This window comes from Cryptomeria japonica, chromosome 9, assembly GCF_030272615.1.
Source record: "Cryptomeria japonica chromosome 9, Sugi_1.0, whole genome shotgun sequence".
NCBI classification, from domain to species: Eukaryota; Viridiplantae; Streptophyta; class Pinopsida; order Cupressales; family Cupressaceae; genus Cryptomeria; species Cryptomeria japonica.
The window spans coordinates 189,081,647-189,103,619 of NC_081413.1; the positions used below are offsets into that span (position 1 = coordinate 189,081,647).

Sequence of the window (21,973 nt, forward strand, 5' to 3'; positions counted from 1 at the left end):
GATCACCAAGGGCTTAAAATGTGAGCGGGCTCTCATCAAGAAAGGACTTATCAAAATCTATAATGAACCAAAGGATGGTCCTTGCCCATGCTTCAATAGTGACAAACCAATCTTCTGGAACAAAAATAAAAATATCGTCAACGATGGGGTTGTGGATGCTAGAACTATCAAAAGTGCACAGCCTGTGGTTTGATTTGCAGGACAGAATCCCCCACCTCAGACTAACACAATTGTTCCTTCAAATCAAAGCCGCATCACATCTCACGATGAATCCAGACCTCGTCAACAAAAACAAAAACGAACATACACTCCCTTAGGGGAACCCATTGAAACAGTGTTGCGACAACTGGTTTCTCAAAATTTGGTAACTCTACCTAAAACATCAAAATATGAACCTCAAGTCAATCCTGCATGGTGGGGAGATACTGAACATTGTGATTTCCATCAAGGGAGAGGACACAAAACAAGTAATTGTAATAGATTGAAAGATCTTATTCAAGATCTTATTGACCGATGTGAAATTGAAATCGAAGGGCATGACCCAAAAACAACAAACAATGATCATCTGATGTTCAAAAATCCACTTCCATCACAAGATCAAAGGGGTCCTTCTACTTCCAGGAGAGGCACTGATACCACTGATTATATGCAGGCTGCATATAATTATACTCTAAATCACCTATATGATGCCAGTGAACAAATTACAACTATAACCATAAAAATCCGAGCTCCAATTGCAATGTTGTTACATGTCACGGCAAGGTTACCATAAAGGCAGCTACACAAGGCACCACCTCCATACCAAAGCAGTACAATCTTGTGGAACAATTAGACAAAACGCCTGCGCTTATATCCATTTTAGAGCTCTTGCGCCTATCTCCATCTCATAAAATAATCTTGGATCAAGCTCTCCAAGAGGCATCAATCCCTGCAAACCTGAATATAGACCATTTTCAAGCCGTGGTTGGAAGTCTAAAGTCATCACCTTGTCTCACTTTTTCCAAAAGTGACAACTCTTCATTTCAGCAACCTCATAATGCTTCCTTACACATTGAAGGATTTATCAACCAGCATAGGATCAAGCGAGTCTTGATCGATAATGGAGCAGGCCTGAATATTTGTAGACTGCAGTTGGTCATAGCGTTGGGATATGCCATAGAATCAGTGGATTCCCGTAAGAAGATCACAATCAAAGCCTATGACGATGCAGAGCATTCATCCAAAGGAGCTGTGGTATTACCAATCCGAGTGGGCCCTGTGTTAAAACACATCATTTGTCAGGTTCCGGACCTTCCTCTGCCATATAATCTATTGTTAGGAAGACCTTGGATACATGCCATGCAAGCCGTTCCATCTACCTACCATCAATGTATCAAATTCCCACATAACGGTGTAGAGATCACAATCCTGGGTGATGCAAATCCCTTTGCATATTGTCATAATATCACTCATCAACTAGAGATTACCGTTCCTAACAATAGAGAAGCCATTTCCTCCACATCATATATAAGTCCAGCCTCTCTTGCCAGTTCAAACACCACTATACCCAAGCAAGAAAAGCTTAAGATGAAAATAGTAGAGGAAGGTCCTGGGGAATACAACTGAAGTCAACTCTTTTGTGTGGGACAAGTGCCCACTTCTCCTAGAACACATGGCAAACCACAACAATTACTTCAGCAACCACTGATAATGCTAGCATGTGCTTTGACGTCTTTCATCCTTGGGAAGAGTCAAGAAGAAGAAACCAAAGATGAGGACTTAGCGGAATGGATCTATAAAGATCCCATCACCACTGATATGCCACAAGCTACACTTCCCACAGATCAGTATGGCAAAGGCCTCCTCATTATGCAAAGAATGGGTTATGATGGTCAGAGTGCTTTGGGATCTTGCAAACAAGGAAGACATGAACCACTGCTGCCAGAATTAAAGCCCAAAGATAATACAGGCCTAGGCTTTGAAAAGGAGATCTTTCCTAAGCTTAGATTCAAAGGAAAACCCAACAAACCACTATATCAGCCTATTGCAAAGAGGACACCTTTCATTATCAAAGCAACATCAAACACCATCGCAACTACCCCACCGAGGCTTAGAATCCCAACACAACCATCACCAATGCCGATCATCCCACCAATCAAACCAGTAATCCCATCAGCAGCAGCAATAATATCAATAGCACCATTAGCAGCAGCAACTGTATTAGAACCCATAGTAGTATCTACAACACCCGCAGTTCCAGTAGAAGCAGCTGAGTCAACATTACCGATACTCCCTATATCGGATTCATTGATCCCCATCATCCTTCCTGCAGCACCAATCATTCCATCTACAAAGGTACATCAATCGATCACACCTGCAGTGTTTAACACAAAGGACATCCCAGTATGGTATAGTAATCGGATGTTGGAAAGTGATTCAGAGACCGACTCACATGAATGGGAATTTGATTCCATTCAGCTTAATACTTCAGATGAGGAAGACACATCAATACCTCCACCCCGCAAAGACATCCCTGTTTATGGAGAAGCACAGATAAAGACTTCTTGGGTTCCTGAACTGGAAGCTTCTTCCATAGACCCTACATCACATCCTATGCCTGATTCTGACAGGGAGAGTACCATCAATGACCTTCACCATAACGTCTTAACCCTTACTGACACATCTAACGAACTTAACCTAATCGATGAAGTAATGCCCATTATCCACCCTGAACTCATTGAATGGAACCAACCAAATCCCCCATATCTTGACCTCTTCCAAAATGATGAAGCCATCATTGACTTTTTGGAATTAAGGGATAACCTGCCAAGTGGGGATCACAAAGTTGGATTCGCCATAGAACTTAATAGCGCAGCATACTTTGGGGTGAATGCCAAACCTTTCAGCTCCAACAATATAACAATAAAACATGGATCTTCCATTGAAAACCACATCGTGGCACTGTTTGATTCAACAAAAGTAAAAAGAAAGAGCGTATCCAACGGTGAAAACCTCTCTGAGGCGCCTGAGGATGAAAGGTTTGACATCCTTCCCTGTAGCACACAAAGGGAATGATCAACGATTCTTATCGAGGAAACCAAAGAATACAATGTGGGGACTCCTGAAACTCCTCACCTCATACATCTGGCATCTCTTTTAACTCCAGAGGAACAACCTAAATTCATAGAGTTCTTTCAGAAGCGTCAGATTAACTTCACATGGTCATATGCAGACATGCCTGGGCTTGATCCTGATTTAGTCATGCATCACCTCACTATAGCGGAAGGAGCCAAGCCTGTCAAGCAGAAGCTTCGTAAGATGCATCCTCAGATTGCAGTACTAGTCAAAACAGAACTCAAGAAACTCCTAGATGTTGGTTTCATTAGACCAATTGATTATGCAGACTGGATCTCCAACATTGTTCTTGTTGGCAAACCAAAAGGGGGCATCCGCATTTGTACTGACTTCAGAGATCTAAATAAGGCATGTCCTAAGGATGACTTCCCCCTACCAAATATCGACATCATAGTAGATCTGATAGCAGGACATGCCATGCTTTCACTCATGGATGGCTTTTTCGGATACAATCAGATAAAGATCACACCAGAGGATCAACATAAGATGGCCTTCACATGTCCATGGGGCACATACTGCTGGAATGTCATGCCTTTCGGTCTAAAGAATGCAAGAGCAACCTATCAATGAGAAATGACCACCATTTTCCATGACATGATGCATACTATGATGGAAGATTATGTTGATGACTTACTAGCAAAATCACTCACCAGAGAAGGGCATCTCAACATATTAGATAAAATCTTTGATAGACTGGAACAATATCATGTTCGACTCAACCCAAAGAAATGTGTCTTTGGAGTAACCTCAAGGAAGCTTCTAGGATACATTGTCTCAAGCAAAGGCATTGAGGTCAATCCAACAAAGGCAAAAGCAATCATGGACATGCCACCTCCAAAGAACATCAATCAGCTAAGGACATTACAAGGCCAGCTACAATCCATCCGCAAATTCATTGCACAACTGGCAGATAAATGTCACCCCTTTACACATCTGCTACACAAAAACATCCGCTTTCAATGGGATGCAAGATTCCAGCAAGCATTCCAGATGCTTAAAGATTATCTCATGAATACGCCATTATTGATCCCACCAGATCCAAGTAGACCTATGTTACTCTATATATCAGCAACAAGTACAGCGTTGGGTGTACTATTGGCACAACATAATGCTGAAGGGAAAGAGTGCGCTGTTTACTACATCTCTTATACACTGGTGGGCTATGAACTCAATTACACACCTATTGAGCGAGCTTGCCTAGTAGTAATCCTGGCAGCCACTAAATTGAGGCACTATCTGTTAACACACAAGGTACAACTCATTGCAAAGATTGATCCACTCAAGTATTTACTCAGCAAAGCAGCATTGACAGGCCGCTTGGCCAAATGGGTGATGATTCTAAGTGAATTTGACATCGAGTATGTAGATCATAAAGCTATCAAAGGACAAGCTATTGTAGATCAGTTGGCCGAGGCACCACTCATAGGCGATCATCCTCTCATTTCCAATTTTCTGAATGAAGAGATATTCATGATTACAACAACACAACCATGTAAACTATACTTTGATGGTTCGTATACTAGGCATGGCTCGGGGGCAGGCATTCTGTTTATCACACCTCAAGGTGACAGCATCCCAAAGTCTTACAGGCTCACATTTCCATGCACCAACAACATAGCAGAGTATGAGGCCTTGATCACAGGACTCAGGCTAGCCATACAATGGAAATTACAAGAACTACAAGTATATGGCGACTCCCAACTAGTCATTCGACAAGCAACTGATGAATATCAGACAAAGGATGATAAACTCATGCCATACAAACAAATGGTGGATAAATTAAAGGCATCATTTACTACTATCACCTTTGAACAGATACCCAGAGATCAGAATCGAGCTGCTGACGCTATGGCTACTATCACATCTCTCCTAGATCTTTCGCAAAATTCAACACGCTACGAGTTCTTGGTAGAACAGCTTTGGATCCCTCCTTATGATATCCCCGAATCCGAGATGATATGTCGCCTTGTCGGTTCTGAATCCCCATGGTACGATGAGTTCTATACCTATCTCCACGATCACACCCTTCCTCCTAACCAATCGAATAACCAACATAAAACCTTCATTCACCAAACTGCTCGATATACCATTATTGTCGAAACCCTATACCGACGTAGTCTTGATAGTACTCTCCTTCGATGTCTGGAACAAGATGAGACAACAAAGGCCTTGGAAGAGGTACATGAAGGAATTTGTGGAACTCATGCAAGTGGTCTGTCACTCACCAAGAAACTCCTGCGCACTAGATACTATTGGCCATCCATGGAAAAAGACTCCTACTACTTTGTCAGAAAGTGCAAGAAATGCCAAGTTCATGGAGACCTAATACATGCACCGGCACAAGAATTGCAACCAATCACAACACCATGGCCTTTTTGTCAATGGGGCCTTGACCTTGTGGGTAAAATTCATCCATCTTCATCCAACGGCTACAAATTCATTATTACCGCTACTGAATATTTCACAAAGTGGATTGAAGCTATTCCACTTACCCAAGTTACCAGCAAGAAGATCGCCTCATTCATCCTCAATTACATCATCTGTCGGTATGGTGTACCCATGTCCATCATCACAGATAATGGTCTTCCTTTCAAGAATCAGGATGTCCGTGAACTTTGTGAGAAATTTCACATCCAACATCGCTTTTCCACTCCCTTTTACCCACAAGGCAATGGTCAGGCTGAAGCATCGAATAAAAACATATTGAGGATCCTAAAGAAGACAGTCAATGATGTCGATCGTGATTGGCATGTTCAGTTGAATCCAGCACTATGGGCCTATCGAACTAGCATTCGAACCCCTACAGGCGCAACTCCCTACTCATTGGTCTATGGTGCAGAAGCTATTTTACCTGTTAAAGTTGAAATACCATCACGACGGGTTTCTTTGCACAATCTCATCGATGATGAAGCATACAGAGTATCCCGTCTTTAGGACTTAGAGCTACTTGATGAGAAGCGACAAGCTACATACAATCACCTCAAAGCCTATTAGCAGCGCATGAGCATAAGCTATAATCATCGAGTTAGACCTCGTACATTCAAGTTCAGTGATCTTGTTCTTTGAGAAAATCCTCGTAACCAACCCATCCGCGAACATCACGAAAAGTTTGAATCAAATTGGTTGGGTCCATATGTTGTCACTGTCGTATTTGGGTCCGGGGCATATCAGTTGGCTACATCAGAAGGAGAACCACTAGCAGATCCGATCAACAACATGCACCTCAAACAGTTTTATACCTTAAAGTTGTACAAAGCATCAGGCTCCCATATATACTGGCAAAAATACCAAAAACATTCAGATAAAATGACTTGAAGAAAATACAAAAACACCAAAAAGAGTAAAAGAAAAATCATGCATCCAAACGGTGAACAAACACTCCGGTGGCACCTTGGGTAAGTATGATGGTGAAAACCTGGCAAATAGGCGCCACTCGTAAAGGCTATGGCTCCATTGTCTTTCAAACTTGTTGCGATCACATTCATTTCATCCACTCATCCATCCGTTCAAAAGCCATGGCTTGTTAGTGGTTTGCAATCAAGAAAGTACTTCATGCATCTTGCATCCCGCTTTTTCATAGTCATGTCTAAACTGGGGGCAATGCCCTTAATCTAGTTTGATGGAAGTGGATTCTGCATTACTCATAATTCATTGGTTCTTCATTCAAAACTATCTCATAAAATCCAAAAAAATTTGAAAATTGTCTCTCACAACAATACCAAAAACATTCAAAATATCTCACAAAATCCAAAAACATCAGAAAACATCAAAAATCAATCAAACACATGGCAACAACCTTGTACATACTCATCCGAGTAGATACCAAACAAGCATTGCAAAATACTCGCATGATGATCACTTCTCAAGACATCACCCAAACAATCAACATCGACACTCAAAAACTGTCTTCAACAAGGATGCATCCTTCCTTATCAAAACAAAGACAAAATGATGTTTTCTTTGACAAGAAAATTGTGTTAAGCTATCAAATACTTGGTTGATTTATGAGTACAATCATTCGTTTATCTGTATCAGGTTCCTACTGCATTGTTTGTGTATTATCTACACATTATTCCGATGAAGTTCTGGGGCATGTACTAATGGTGTCTACATGGGAAGTTCACTAAGCTACATGATCTTATGCAAAATGCAGTCATAGATCACTACGGCTTGCTGACTACAGCGTATACCTCGACCATATGAGCATGAACCATTACCAAGGATCCATATTCTTTATTCTTTATGTATATACTGTTTTGTTTGAAAGATCAATGCTCCTTCTTTGGTTCCTCCTCATCCAATTTGGATAAAGGTTTTTGTCTCTTATTAAGGTGTGAACTTGTCTGAGGATATGATCAGCCCAAGATCAAGGAGGATGATCCAAGTCATGCATGAATGGAGATGATCCTTGTCTATTCTGCAAGCAATACTCAGGTCAACTTGACCCATTATATCAAGTTGTTTGTATTAACTTGCTATATCAAATCCATGTAAGAAATACTATGGTCATCTTGAATCATTATGTCAAGATGCTTGTATTCTCTTTCAACATTTTAAAGCTCAATGATGAAAATAGAGCACTATGGATCGTCATTGCATCTCATCTGTTTATATATTGCATTCTGTTTCATATCGCCCATCCATTCACTCATTCATATGTATGATTTGTATGCAAATGTAAACAAGGTTAATATGAACAATTATGTGAAAATTGAGCTGGTCTTGGATACAATTGCGACCGAGTACTCTGATACATCATCAATGCATCATGCAAAGTCTCAAAATACCTTGCATTCATCGTAGTCATATTATCATCATCCTTACATTTAGTTGCATTTTGCATTAAGAACATTTCATATCATTTTAGTTATTTAAAATGCATATAGTTCATTATCATTAAACATTAGTCTTCTTATATCATGGCATCATTGCATAATCATAATAATTCAATTCATTCATATGATCAAATTGTCCTTGATTGTATTAACCATTTACTATGCATTCATCTAGTGTCAGTTATCAATTATCATTTTATCATCATTAATTATCCTTTATCATTTATCATTGCATACATTCATTTATTCATCCATTATTAAGTATATTATTAGGCTCATTTTTTACATTGCATTCATTATCCTTTTTTATTGCATTAAGGTGCAGTTATTAAACCATAAGTTGCATTATCATCACATTATCACTTTACTTAATCATATTTAGGCATTTAAAATCATAAAACCATTTGTCTTAAACATTGGTTCATACCATTTTATATTTACATTATACATATGCATTTATTTAGACATCATCATATAAACATTTGTACTTTACATTTGTTTATCCATCTTACATTCATCTAAAGCCATCTAGATGCATATCCATACATAAATCATTCATTCTTTGCATTAACATCATTGCATATCATTATCTCATTATTATATCAAAAATGAAAACACCAAAATCCTGGCATAAATCATCATAAGCATACATCATCATCATGGCATTACATACATAAAGCATTACATCAAACAAAACATGCACACATGTATCAACCTGCATTCATATGTCAGTATCCAACATCATAAATCATCATAAAAACATGCATATAGGAATCATCTCATAAATGCATACATATACACGTATCCATCTAAGCAATAAACTCATAAAAACACCATCCTGCATAGCATCCATACATCACAATATGCATATAAATCAAAATATGGGATCTCCTCATATATATCATCTCATATAATCAGAGTACAATGAATTCTACAAAATCGGCTACCAAGAGCCATCGAAGATACAGTCCAAAAATAAAATACATACATGCAAAATGCTCTCTCAGATGCCACTCTGACTAGATGATGCACCACCATCGCCACCTGCTCCCCCACTAGTACCTGCACCATCCGATCTCTCTCTCCGTGGAGGCCCCATCAAACCCCCACTAGCTCTTGCACCCCTTGACCTATCTCTCCGTAGAGGACCCATCACACCCCCACTGCTCTGCATCCTCTGGGATCACTTTGATCTGGCCTGTCACATCTACGAATAGCTTAGTACTCACTGACTGGATGGTACCACCTGCTCATATAGGCCCCGCCAATAATCAACCTCTCCACCTACTCTCTGTACCTCCCTCGCCAATGCCTCCATAGATGGCCCCTATCCCTGTACTCCCTCCAAAACCCTCACTCTCTCCTACAACTGGACCACCCTATCAACAGCCTGATCTCTTTCCCACATCACTATAGTCAGCTCCGACTCTCGTGCAAATAGCTGCACATCTCTTGCTGCAACCTCTGCCTCCAGATCCTCCACCCGTGTCTCAGCTGCTATTAATTGAGTATGCAAATGAGCTAGCATATGCTCTCGAGGATCACCACCCCTGTCGCTCCCTCCCCTGTCTCCATAGGTGCCTCTCCAATAGCTCCCTCCCCTCTATCCATCAGGATCTCCCTCTCCATACCACGACCACCTAATTTGACTCCTCCCGGCACCAACGGCCCCTGTGATATCCACAGTGGCAATCCGCTTCTCCCTCTCCGCTGAACCCGACCACCTAAGCCACCTAAACCACCACCTCCACCCCCTCCTCCTCCTCCTCCCCCACCTCCACCGTCTCCTCCTCCACCCCCACCATCTCCTATCCCTGCTATCGGTCCTCGCCCTCCTCCCCTCCTCCGTCTCCATCCCCTCTCATCCTCAAAAGCAGGAACCAACTCTGCTGGATCAAATATCTGTAGAATCGGATGTGCTGCCATATACTGTGTATACTCATCTGAAACCCCAACATCCACCACCCTCGGTTGTATATCCCATGGCCTCGCCTGAAGCGTCTGGAACTCCACTAATGCCTAATCATATGGAAGTACTGGCCCCCATGCATACCTCTCTTGAACCACTCTCGCATACTCTCCTGATCCTCTCGGCAATCCCTGCTGCTGTCCAAACTGCCTCAAAACTCTATCCAACACCTGTCTCTCTATGTGATAAGATGTCCTCCCCATGAGGGATCAGGTCATGAAAACATATGGCAGTGCCTCTGCATCATCCTCCAAGGGCTTGCACTCTAGATAACGTCTCCAGATCATGACATCCAGATCACGACATCCAGATCATCCAATGTCCGCCGCCACCACTCTAACTTCCCTAGGTGGGGCTGGCTCATCATACCACTATACATAAACATATAGGGTTGGTCGATTGCCCGAAATCTCAAACTCACTGGTCGGGTCACTGGTAAGTGCTCCCATGGCCAAATGTGCAGCAGCGTCACTCCCACTGCTAATAAGCCCCTCCCGCGGTATGCCACCTCATGCAGCTCCTGATATAAGTGCACCAGCATGCACGGTCCCTAGGCAAATTAGGTCCCCTCTGTCATCATAATCTCAATCACCTGCCCCCAACCAACGGCCAGATCATGTGATAACCTATCTGAACACAGTAGTCCTCCCATAATGCCTGACAAAACTGCTGGTAGAGGCTCGTATAATGTAGCGATGTCCTCTCACGCTATCGAGCCATCATCAATAAACACGTCCTCATCAAAGACTCGCTGAACTGCTATAGTCCCCCATGATCTGTCGTAAGTGACTAACTCACCCTGAATGAGAATATGAAGGATACGCCACACATCCTCCAAAGTCACTGTCATCTCCCCCTGCGCAAGGTGAAATGTGCATGTCTCATTGCGCCAACACTCTGCTAAAGATGTAATCAACCCATGATTCATCCGAATCACGGGCATGTGTATCACATTGTACAACCCTGTCACTGCAATACAATCAATCTTGACCTCTGTCAGCCGATCCCGCAACCCCTGTGTCGCTGGATGTCTCTGGCGTAACTGCAACACACGTAGATCCTCCTGCATACATGCATCAATCAAATCATCATCAGTTGTTTTGTTTTCAAACTTTCTTAAGTTTAAACCTAGACTATCAACAGATACTTTGATCAAGTATCTTCGGGTTGCAACAAGTAAGCAATCATGGCATGCCTAGACTTCAACAGACATTTATCCTAATGACCTAAGTCTCATCAGGCTGCTATGGTTCAAAACAACTCTCACTTCACATCCCTATCCATCCATCATTGGCATCGGGAGATTTTTTTCACACACACTGGGGCATCTCTTATCTTACAAACAAAAGCGCTATTTTGCAAACAAAAGTGCTACTTCTCGACAATAGCGCTAAACCCCTAACAAAAGTGCTTAATCAGGTATGCAAACGCGCTAAAACTACAAATGCACTACAACAATTATTCAATAGCATTGCTTAAAGACAAAAGCGCTCAATTGACCCCTCAATAGCGCTAAAAAATAAAAAGCGCCTAAATATGCCTACAAAAATGCTAGTATTTGCAAAAGGGCCTAAACAATACCACAATAGCGCCATTGCGGCACAATAGCGCTAATTCATTGGACAAAAGCGCCAAAACATAGTTTCAGCGCTATTGTCCTGACTCAACTTGGACTCAGCAAAAAACATATAAAAAATGCATGAAATCCAAAATTTTAAATTTGCGTACCGCTGGGCCATAGTCGTCTGGCCATTGGAACTGACGGACTCGCTCGAAATGGTGCTCTACAATAGGTACCGGCATCCTGACTGCTGCTCGCTCCTCTCAAAAGTCACTATTAGAGCTCTGGTTTCACACTGGTCGCGGTAACAAATGATCTTGTTTTCACCCCTTTCTCCCCATTTAAACCCTTCGCAGTCACCATAGCTTTCCCCCGCTCACCGCCGTGATCCCCGTGAACTTCCCGAGCCTCCCATTTCTCCATTTTACCTCCGATTTCTTCTATTTTTTTACCCGCGTTGCTAACTTCCTCTCTTCTACCACCCTGCCAATTTTCACTCTTTTTCGAGAGATCGCCCGATTTTTCGAAATTTTTCAGCCCATCTCTCAATGGGGCATACCACCCATTAAATTTACACTTTATGGGGCATTCCTTCACACCTATTTTTCTTTTTTTGAAACGACGTGATAAACCACACCGTCTTAAAGAGGGGCAAATGTAGTCACATAAATCTGTCCAATTTAATTAAATGAATATTTCTTATTTATTTGATTAAAAATCCACTAGCCATCAATTAATTAAATTAATATTTAATTAATTCATCTCCAAACATTCTCCTATTAATCAAATAAATTATTCAATTTATTTTTATTAATTCATTAAACCAAATTCAAATCAATTAAATGAATAAATCATATTTATTTCATTTAATCCCCCTTTTCCTCTTTTAAATAAATTAAATAAAACATTTATTTAAATCATTTATCTCCCCCCACTTGCATTTTCCTACAAATGCAACTTGCACACATTTATTGAAATAAATGAATTTTTATTTTAATAAAATCTTATTTTCCCTCACCCACCATACCCACTTGCTAGCCTAAACCCCCTTCTAGATTCTTCTAACCCCTTCCTAATTAGCCTAATCCATCCTCTAATTATTGTCACATTCCTAAGCAACTTGGAGTCACTTCTCAAAGACTTCAAAGTCTTTGAAAAGCATTTAATGTTTTGTGTGTTCAACAATTTAACCTCCAAAGTCTTCCAAAACCACTAATGGCTCTTACATAACCATTTATGGTTATTTCAACTTGCACTCATATGTCTCCTCAAACATTTATTGCTTTGACCATGGTTATCCCTTTTGCCTTTGCACAAGAGTTTATCCATTGGATAAAAGCTTTATTCTTTGAATAAAGAATTTATTCATTCAACTAACCTTGACCTTAACTTCCAAGTTAACTCTCAGGTCATGTCAAACATTTAATGCTTATTCCCTCTCCTCTCAACCTATCTCATATTGACACTTGTCATCCTGGGATTGGGTTGAAAGCCCTCACATGGATTGAATATCATTCAATCCTGACCCTTGTTGAGATTACTCAATCTCAACCATCCATTGCTCCATTTTTCCTATAAATAGAGCCCATTTTTTCATAATCCAGATCCTGAAAACTTGTATGCATTTAAGCTATAGGCATTTTAAGAGAGCATTTTAGCATAATCAACTCATATATTGTCATTTTGGTTAAAATAAATCATTTTAGTATCAATAGCATAGTATTAGTTTTTTATTCACATTTAAAGCAAATACTACAATCTCAAACCTCCATAAGCATCCATAGTGCAAAAAGCTGTTGAGAGCTACACTATTTTGGAACTTGGAGAGGAGAGGAACAAAAGAGAAGGAGCCAAGAGTATGGTAGAAGACATTTGGAGATGTTTTCTTCCATTTACATTCGTAGTTAAATGTTTTACTTTGTTCTTGGTGTCTCTTTTGATATGCCTACTTAGGTTGATCTTTGGTTGAATAACACTAACCTTAACACTTGTTTCTTGTTGTTTGTGTGCTATTCCATCACAGGTTTTTATCCTAACACTTGCCCTTTTTGCAGAGCATCACCTTGCATCTTTGAGTTTTAATGGTTTTGAGTCCTTACCTTAAATTATGTCCCTTTTCTAGTCTTACTTATTTATACATGGATTCATATGTGAGCAAGTCAATCCCGTTAGCATTTTAGACCCCACAAATTCAAATAAAGAAATGAAGTCCATTTATTTAAAGCTTCCATTAAAAAAATTCCAATAGGGGAATTTTTATGTTTATCTATTGCACAAAATACAAATGTGATACAAGGTATTAATTTAATGAATAAGATGCACTTACAATGTAAGGGTGTTGATTGTCTATGATAGTTCTTCTAAGAAAATAGACATGTAAGCATTTAAGTGAGGCCATAAAAAGCCCCTATCTCCAAGAAATGATTGGATTTGAATGATATTATACAAGACCATTGAACTATTTGATGGTTAAGTAGGGAAGGAAAGTAAACTTCATGTTTTGCCTTTAATTTACATCACATGAATAATCTCTTCCTTAAGGCTCAACAACCAACCTCTTTGGCCTATGGGTTCTCTATGGTACCTATTAGCACGTCTAAATGATTCTGCCTCAATTGAGTACTCCACCTACATCCTCACTTTTAGGCATATTTTCTATACCCAATACCCAAAGAGCTTGCCTTATACCTATAAAGGTAATGCACAACTCTATAATGATTAATTATGGGGATTCTATAGTTTAGCTTTAATTAAATGCACAACATAAATAACATTTTTCTAAAGTCTCAACACTTAACCTTTTTGACTTGTAGGTCCTCTATGGGCCCTATTTCTAAAAGGCCTCGATGAGTCTACATCAATTGAGTACTCCACCTACATGCACTCTTAGTCACTTTTGTTATACCCAACAAAATTTCTTTATAGTTGTAAAGGTAGAACAAAATACTACAATGTTCAATTATGGAGGTCATCTTAAAATGAATTAAAAATGCATGAAGGTTAAATACCACAAAAACAATAAAATTACAAATATTATTGCTTCAATGTAAAATACTATGAGGTTTAGGTGTCCAATAAAATTGATAAAATAAATGAATTGAATCATTCCAAAGATAAACAAGGCTACATTCTCATGTAGATGGGTTGTCTCTCCATGTTGTCTCTTGAGAAACATTAAGAGTTTTTTCAAAGTCATGTGTTGGATATCATAATTTGTATCCATAGTAGGGGAACAAGTAGATAGAAGACAATGATTTTTTAACTGATATCAACATTTAGTTGTTCAAGAAATTAATGTAATGCAATGTAGATAAGAAAAACCCAACATATGTATCACCTCGATATAGAAACATAAAATTGTTTAGTGGTCAAAAGATCAATAATAATGTCACCCTTCATTCATGTTCAAAAGTGGTAAAAAGCTTCTATTCAAGTCCTCAAGACTGGGGATTATTTATTGTATACACTAAAGTCCATTGCTTCTTGCAAAGATTTTAAGCTTTCTTGATTTAATAATTCTATTAACATTGATCATGTCAATTGTGTTGACAAGAATTGGGATTAAATACTTTCAAATTATTAAAGCATGCATAAAATTGTTTTGAGAAATTTGCTAGTAGTATAACATAAATTTAAAAGGACTTTAGAATTGAAATACAGTTTTAATAAATAATTAATTAGTTGCACATGTGTATGTTGAATATTAACCTATTCGTAAACCCTAAAGATCCAACCACTACCCCTAGATCTACAAACTAATTCAACAAACAATCAATAGATAACTACAAATTTGCAATGCAAATAACATGAAATCAATATAAATATGCGTTCACATGCATAAGAGGCATATCTTGCATTGTTCTCCTATCTTCCATGATCTTGTATGTGATTGTGTTGCTCTCATATTTGTGTTGCACTTGCACTATAGCTCAAGGAATAATGAGTGTGGTTGTGACGAGTTATGGCTATGCTTGTGATGATGTATGCTCTAATTCGATTTTGGCAAAGCATAGATATGCTCAAGCTATGTGTGATGTGGTATGAGAGGAGGAAGCCTTTTTTTATAGAGATCCATCCTGAAAAATGGTGGGTTTAGATTAAAAGGTGAGATTATGAATGACCATGATCATATAGGTGAAAGAGCCTCAATAGGATTTGAGAGTAGGTAAAGATGAAGGGAGGAGATTAAGAGGTTAAAGGTAGAAGAGAATAAGATTAAGATGTTAGATTTGAAATGGAGGGATGAGATTAAGAGGTGGGTTGACTTTGGAGAAAGCACAAAGTAAATGAAGAGATGAGTGACACTTGTCACTTGCCTGTGAATTTATATTATGATCCATGTGAACAAATTGGAGGGCTAATATTGAAGAGGAAAAAAATAAATGAATGAATTAAACAAATAAAAGTATTTATTTAATTAGTAGAGGGAAGGGCTTAGATAAATTAAATAAAAATATTTATTTAATTTAGGAAAGGAGGTGAGTTTAAATAAATAATAAATATTTATTTAAATTAGAAAGAAGAGGCTTAGTGAATTAATTAAATAAATAGAAATATTTATTTACTTAATAGTGGAAGAGGCTAATAAATTAATTAAATAGATATAAAAGAAGATATTACAATAAAATAATTAAATAAATGATAAATATTTATATAATTAAAGGACAATTTTAGGTGTCTATATTTAAATCTATGTGGTAAATTAACCCATATTAAATATGTCAAATGACATTATTCATTGATAGATATATCCATCAAGAGTGGTCTATAAGCTAAACTCAAAATATTAGAAACACATTGTAGCTAATTGAAAGCTTCAACCATATATGGCTAGTCCAACATGTATCTAATTTAACCCAGTGCATTTGTTAAATTTGATTACATGCACTAAAAACTTGCATGGATCACTTTGGGATTAGGTACAATTAATCCATTGTACCCAAAAGGACCTCATGGTTGCACCTACAACAAGTTCTCACTTTGGGGTAGCCATGAAATCCAAAGTTGCATCCATCTAGTTGGTTGGGGCCCGAAATTCTCTACTCTATCACATAGTCAAAATTTTATTTTATTTTCTACAAAAGGTAATGAATCTACTATGCATGTGTGAGTAATCATTTTCTTAGGTCTTTGGCGTTATTACAACAAATTTGTCTAATGGCAAAGTACATCCAATACTGATTTTACTCCATGACATTTTTCATTGAGATATTTGGTTAAAACATTTGACACAACTTTTATATGTTCACATATGTATCTATGACTTTAGCCACACCCTTGAAGAATGCCAATTTCCCATTATAATAGCCAATTTTTGTTTAATATTGAAAACTATAGGATATTTTATCAATAGACATAACTAGTACAAGCAACAAATATTTGTTAGAAAGAAAGAAAACAAAATGACACCATGTATATCTTATAGAAAGCAAGATAAATTTGATATTTCTTAAAAGGCAAAAAACTCTCTCATGTTTAAGAGGTTTCAAATGTAATTGTTTATAGTTTTTAGTAGTACTATTTCAGAGTCAGTAGAGAAAATAGTGTGCACGTATTATATCTTAAAAATGATTTATGAATGGAAATTTCACACGCCTTTTTTTTCCTTGTAATTATCTAAGATAACATTGAATTATCTTACATAAATAGGTAATTCCCCTCTAGTTGAAGATCATTACATTTTGGCATGGAGCTTTGCAACTGAAACGAACAAGACTCCAAATTTAGATATCGTGCATCTCCCCTCCTTTTATGTAAAAAGTTGCAAGTTTTACACTAATGCAAAGTTCGTATCCACCACTATACTAGCAACTACAGGGGGAGTGCCTGCAACAGGAGGCCGATAGGTCTGATTGTTAAGGCAATATGTTAGTAGATGTATTATAGTTGTGATATCGAGAAGTATATTGTATTGTATAACTGAATAATAAAATTTTATTAAAGTCAAATAGTTAATTGTACAACAGGACAATTTTTGTGTACATAACCCAACCAATGGTTGCTCCCAAACTTGAAAATTTTCCACCCACCATCCCCCATGTTGGTGTATGCAACATGATGTACTTGAAGTAAATGTTATGAATATTGTTTTACATTTTTTTTTGTAGGCTATATTATTTCCAACCAATTTTTTTTGCTGGACCCAGAGTATTGTTGTTATCCACCCTCCATCCCTCATGCTGGTAAGAGCACCATGTGATGTATATGATGAAAGACCTACATCATTGTTTCATTTATATAAGTTAGATTTGGATAACATGTAAATTTGGTGAAGTTAAATACTTTGAAAATCTCAAAAATTTGAAAGTTAGTACTTTTTAGTAATATAATACCTAATGGATGTGTAATTGCAGAATTGGAATCTCCTGTGTGATTCATGTGAGTATTTGTTTGTTGTGATAGAGCTTTTCTGCACAGAACTTTATGAAAATAATAATTAAATTTTGTTTAAGAAGTGAAAGGAAGTTAATTTTTATGGAAAGCTGAATTGTAGTTATCTACCTAAGAGTATTTTGTAATTTGAAAAGATTTACCTGTTGTTCTTTATGGAAAGCTGAATTGTTCAGTGAAGAGAATCTGAAAGCGTGAAGGGGTGTTGAAGAGAGAAGGCAGTTAATGTTGAATTGAATAATAGGTACAAATTCAAAACCTTGAGAAAGCATAATATGTGTAAAAGTTAACATGTCCACGGATAGTTGAACAACCTAAACAAAGTAAGAAGCCTGCAAGTAGATGTTGGAAAATCAATATATTGAACAAGTAAGTAAGGTTTACATATCGTTAAACCAATTGTTGCATTTGATGCTATTCTTTACTGAAAGCTTAATTATTGAATGAAAATAACTTGAAGGTGTAAAGGAATGTTAATGGCAAAAGGTAGGTAATGATAAATAGTATAATACTTATCAATTGTAAAGAGAGACACAGTGAGAAAATACCATCAAAAATCATTATATGCGTAAAAGTGAACAAGTACCTTGCATACTGAAATTGGTCAAATGTACAAACAGCTAAAGAACATAAACAAAGGAAGGAACCTGGAAGTACAGTGCAGAAAATCTGAAGACTGTTACATACCTTGAAATTCTTGAGATTGCAGAGTGAAAGTGGTAACGTCCACAAATAGTTAAAGAACATAAACAAAGTGAGAACCCTGTATTAGTACATCATTATTGAAAATTAAATGCATTGAACAATTGGTTACAATTTGTAATTGTTATATTCATATGATATTATTCTTTAGTGAAATTTCAATTATTCAATCAAAAGAACTTGATAGTGTAAAGGATTGTTAATTTTGAAAAGGTAGGTAATGATAAATAGTATAATACTTACTAATTATAAAGAGAGTCACAGTGAGGAAACATCATCAGAAATCAATGTGTAAAAGTGAAGAGGTCCATTGCAGACTGAAAGTACTGAAATCTACAAACAATTAAAGAACATAAACAAAGCAAGAAACCTGGAAGTAAAGCACAGAAAATCTGAAGAGTGTTACATACCTTCAAATTAATGAGCTTGGTGTATTGGATGTTATTCATTTTGAAAGCTAACCTTCACAAAGTATAATACCTGTGAAACGGAAGAGGTGCAGTTAAAGAAAATAAACAAAGGAAGAATCTTGTATTAGTACATCATTAGTGAATATTAAGTGTAAAGGAATGTTAATGAGAAAAGGTAGGTAATGATAAATAGTATAATACTTACCAATTGTAAATAGTGACGCAGTGAGTAAATAACATCACAAACCATTATATGTGTAAAAGTGAATAGGTGCGTTGCAAACTGAAAGTGTATTGGAAACTGTGATAAATAAGAATGTATGAGAAACAATTTTTGGCAAATAGGAGGGGAAAAATATGTTGAAAGCTTCAAAATAGTTGTATAGGAAGTGGGTGTTAGGTGTGTACCTTTTTGTTGTAGAGTTGGGCCATGTAAAAGGGCTCTTCACTTCCATAGACATTAATTGTGTTGTTGATCCTGAAAAGTAGAAATACTATTTTGTGGTGATACATTGAAAAGAAGATATACAAAACATGAAAACATAATGAAGATGTGATTTGCATACCTGATTGTGTTTGTTCTGTAGGTATGTTTGTTCCATGTTGTGCGAAAGCTACAGCAAGCGAGCTTCTTCTGCCTTTCGTAGTACTATTGATGTTGCACCTTTCAATCGAGAGTACCTTTGGTAGGTGAAGCCTGATTGTATACATAGGTGTTCAATTGCTTTTACTCTTGAAAGTGTTGTGAATGTTAGGCCTTGTTTCTCTATTTTGCCGATGTCAATTGTGGCAAAGTCTAATGTCAGCCCCTGTGATTTGTGAATAGTAATGCCCCATGCCATTGCTAGTGGAATTTGTGTGCGGTTTCCTCTAGTAATTGGTGGAATTGGGACATGTTTTGCATTTTGTGGATCCCATGAAGGCCCAGTATAATGTTCGAAAAGAACAACAACATATTTTGGCAAATCAGGTGGTTTGGAAGCTGCATTGTAGACAATTTATTTGATTTGATCCAAAGCACCATTTACAAGGCCGACTTCTATCCGAAAATTTGCAATAAGAATAATTTCCTGGTCTATAGAAAGAAGAATTTCAAATGCTAGTTCTTCTTCTTGGTGTGCTTGCTTATCTCTTTGATGCGCAATGATTGTTGTTGCACGTGCAATGGGTGAGTGCAATTGTGTTAACATTTTTATGTTGTGTGCACTTGAAGTTGCATTTGTTGTAAACAAATGCTTCTTTTGGCTGAAGTGATTATTCTCATCAAGTGTCAAAGCATGGGTTGACCGCAACTGGAGGGATTCCCAGTCTGTTTGCAATGGTGTTGAGTTGCGGATATTAAGCAATATTTCACGGAATCTTATGTGTGAAGAACTTGTGCCTTGTTGACGAAATGGAATATCCAAGGTGATAACAATATTGAATGTGTGCCATAGAGCCAGTGTCATTGAGTGAGATCCATATAATGGCCTATCCATAATTGGGGGAAGTTGTGCAAGATCACCAACCAAAATGACTGAGATACCTGCAAATGATTCATGTTGTCTGCTGGGAAAAGCTTCTCGCAATCTTTTATTAATCTTAATAAGTAATTGAGGGCCAACAAAGCTTATTTCATCTATTAAAATGTAAAGTAAGTGTTTGCATTGCTCTTGAAACATTAATAGGGAATGGCCTATTAAGGGGTTGTATTCTTGAATGGGTATATGGAGGGCAACATGGATTGTGGTTGCTTGGATATTATATGCGAAGACACTTGTTGGTGCTAGTACAAGCAAAGGGTATTAAGCATGTTCTGAATTTGAATTTAACTGTCTGCCTATGCAGTCAATAAGAAATGATTTTCCAGTACCTGTTGTGCCTTGAATGATTAATCGTAATGGTGAAGAATGCAGGTTCTATTCAACATGAGTTTTAATAATATCAAGTGCAATAATTTGGTTTCGTGCAAACTCAATGTTAGTAGGTGCATTTAAATGCGGGTTGGCAAGATTGTGGGGTGCTTGGCTTTTCTCTATTAAAATAAAGTGAGATGCTTTTAAATGCAGTGATTCATCAGGTATAGAAGCAGTCCAATCAAATTGTAGATCAAAATCACGTTTGCCAAGCATTTGAAGAGTAGCAACGTCAAAGTTGTTTGATGCTCCCATTTGTGACAAGAACTCCCATTCATACAGATCTTCATGAGTTGATTGACAAATATCTTCTAGTTGTAGCTCTTCACTATTTTCTATGGTAATGTGTTCTTCAAAACAATTTACATGCCACCAGATGTAATCTGTACTTTGAAGATCTTTCCAATTTATGATAATTTCCTCAGCTGAGCTCCCTATATGCAGAGGAATGATTCAAAATGATTTGTAAAGAAGCAATTCACTCCAACAAAAACTTTCAAAACTGTTGTCCTCTTCTAAAGGTAAAGATTTGTGTTGTGGGTAGCTTTCTTTTCATCCATTTACATGATTTACGCTGCTCAGAGTATGTATATAGCTGGGTTGATCGAAGCAGAGTCAGGTTTGCTAATTCTGATGGTTGTTTCATGTAGTTTGAGATGTAAGATATTGAGGTTTGAGATTCTTCATCACAATTAGCTATGTGTTGGAAGATTCTTTTACCAACATTCAGTGTTACAAATTGGCGTGTGCAAGATATCAATGGGAGTTTAAGCAGCATGTGACAAGTTTCTTGTGCGCTAATGTCCCTATCAACAACAATTCCCATGAGCAGCCTTTGGTATGCTAAGAGAATTGTATCATATGAATTTGTTGATTCAACTATACGTTTCAAGATATCAATATAACTTTCTGACTTTTGTTCAGTTTTCGATGTGTACTTTGAAATATATTGTAGAACTTCTTTTTTGGAGCAGACAGGCTGACAGTCAACATTAGCCCTCCATATGGCGAGCATTGTTGGGTTGTGTACATTCAGACGGTTATCATTCCTTGATGGTTTTTATGACGGGTTATTGTTGTGGTCTAATATCAGTGAG

General features: G+C 37.7%; 1 protein-coding gene across 2 annotated transcripts in view; it reads left to right on the plus strand.

Annotated features, from left to right (window-relative positions):
* Positions 1 to 21,973, plus strand: part of LOC131038633 (L-type lectin-domain containing receptor kinase S.4) — a 101,080-nt gene that overhangs the window by 24,192 nt on the left and 54,915 nt on the right. Inside the window, exon 2 of one of the 2 annotated variants that reach the window (XM_057971125.2) lies at positions 17,129 to 17,454. The exons of the other annotated variant lie outside the window; for it this stretch is intronic. Coding sequence (XP_057827108.2) covers positions 17,129 to 17,325 — 197 coding nt within the window. The 3' untranslated portion in view covers positions 17,326 to 17,454. Of the gene's footprint in view, positions 1 to 17,128; positions 17,455 to 21,973 lie in introns of those variants that run through there. 2 annotated transcript variants of the gene reach the window in all.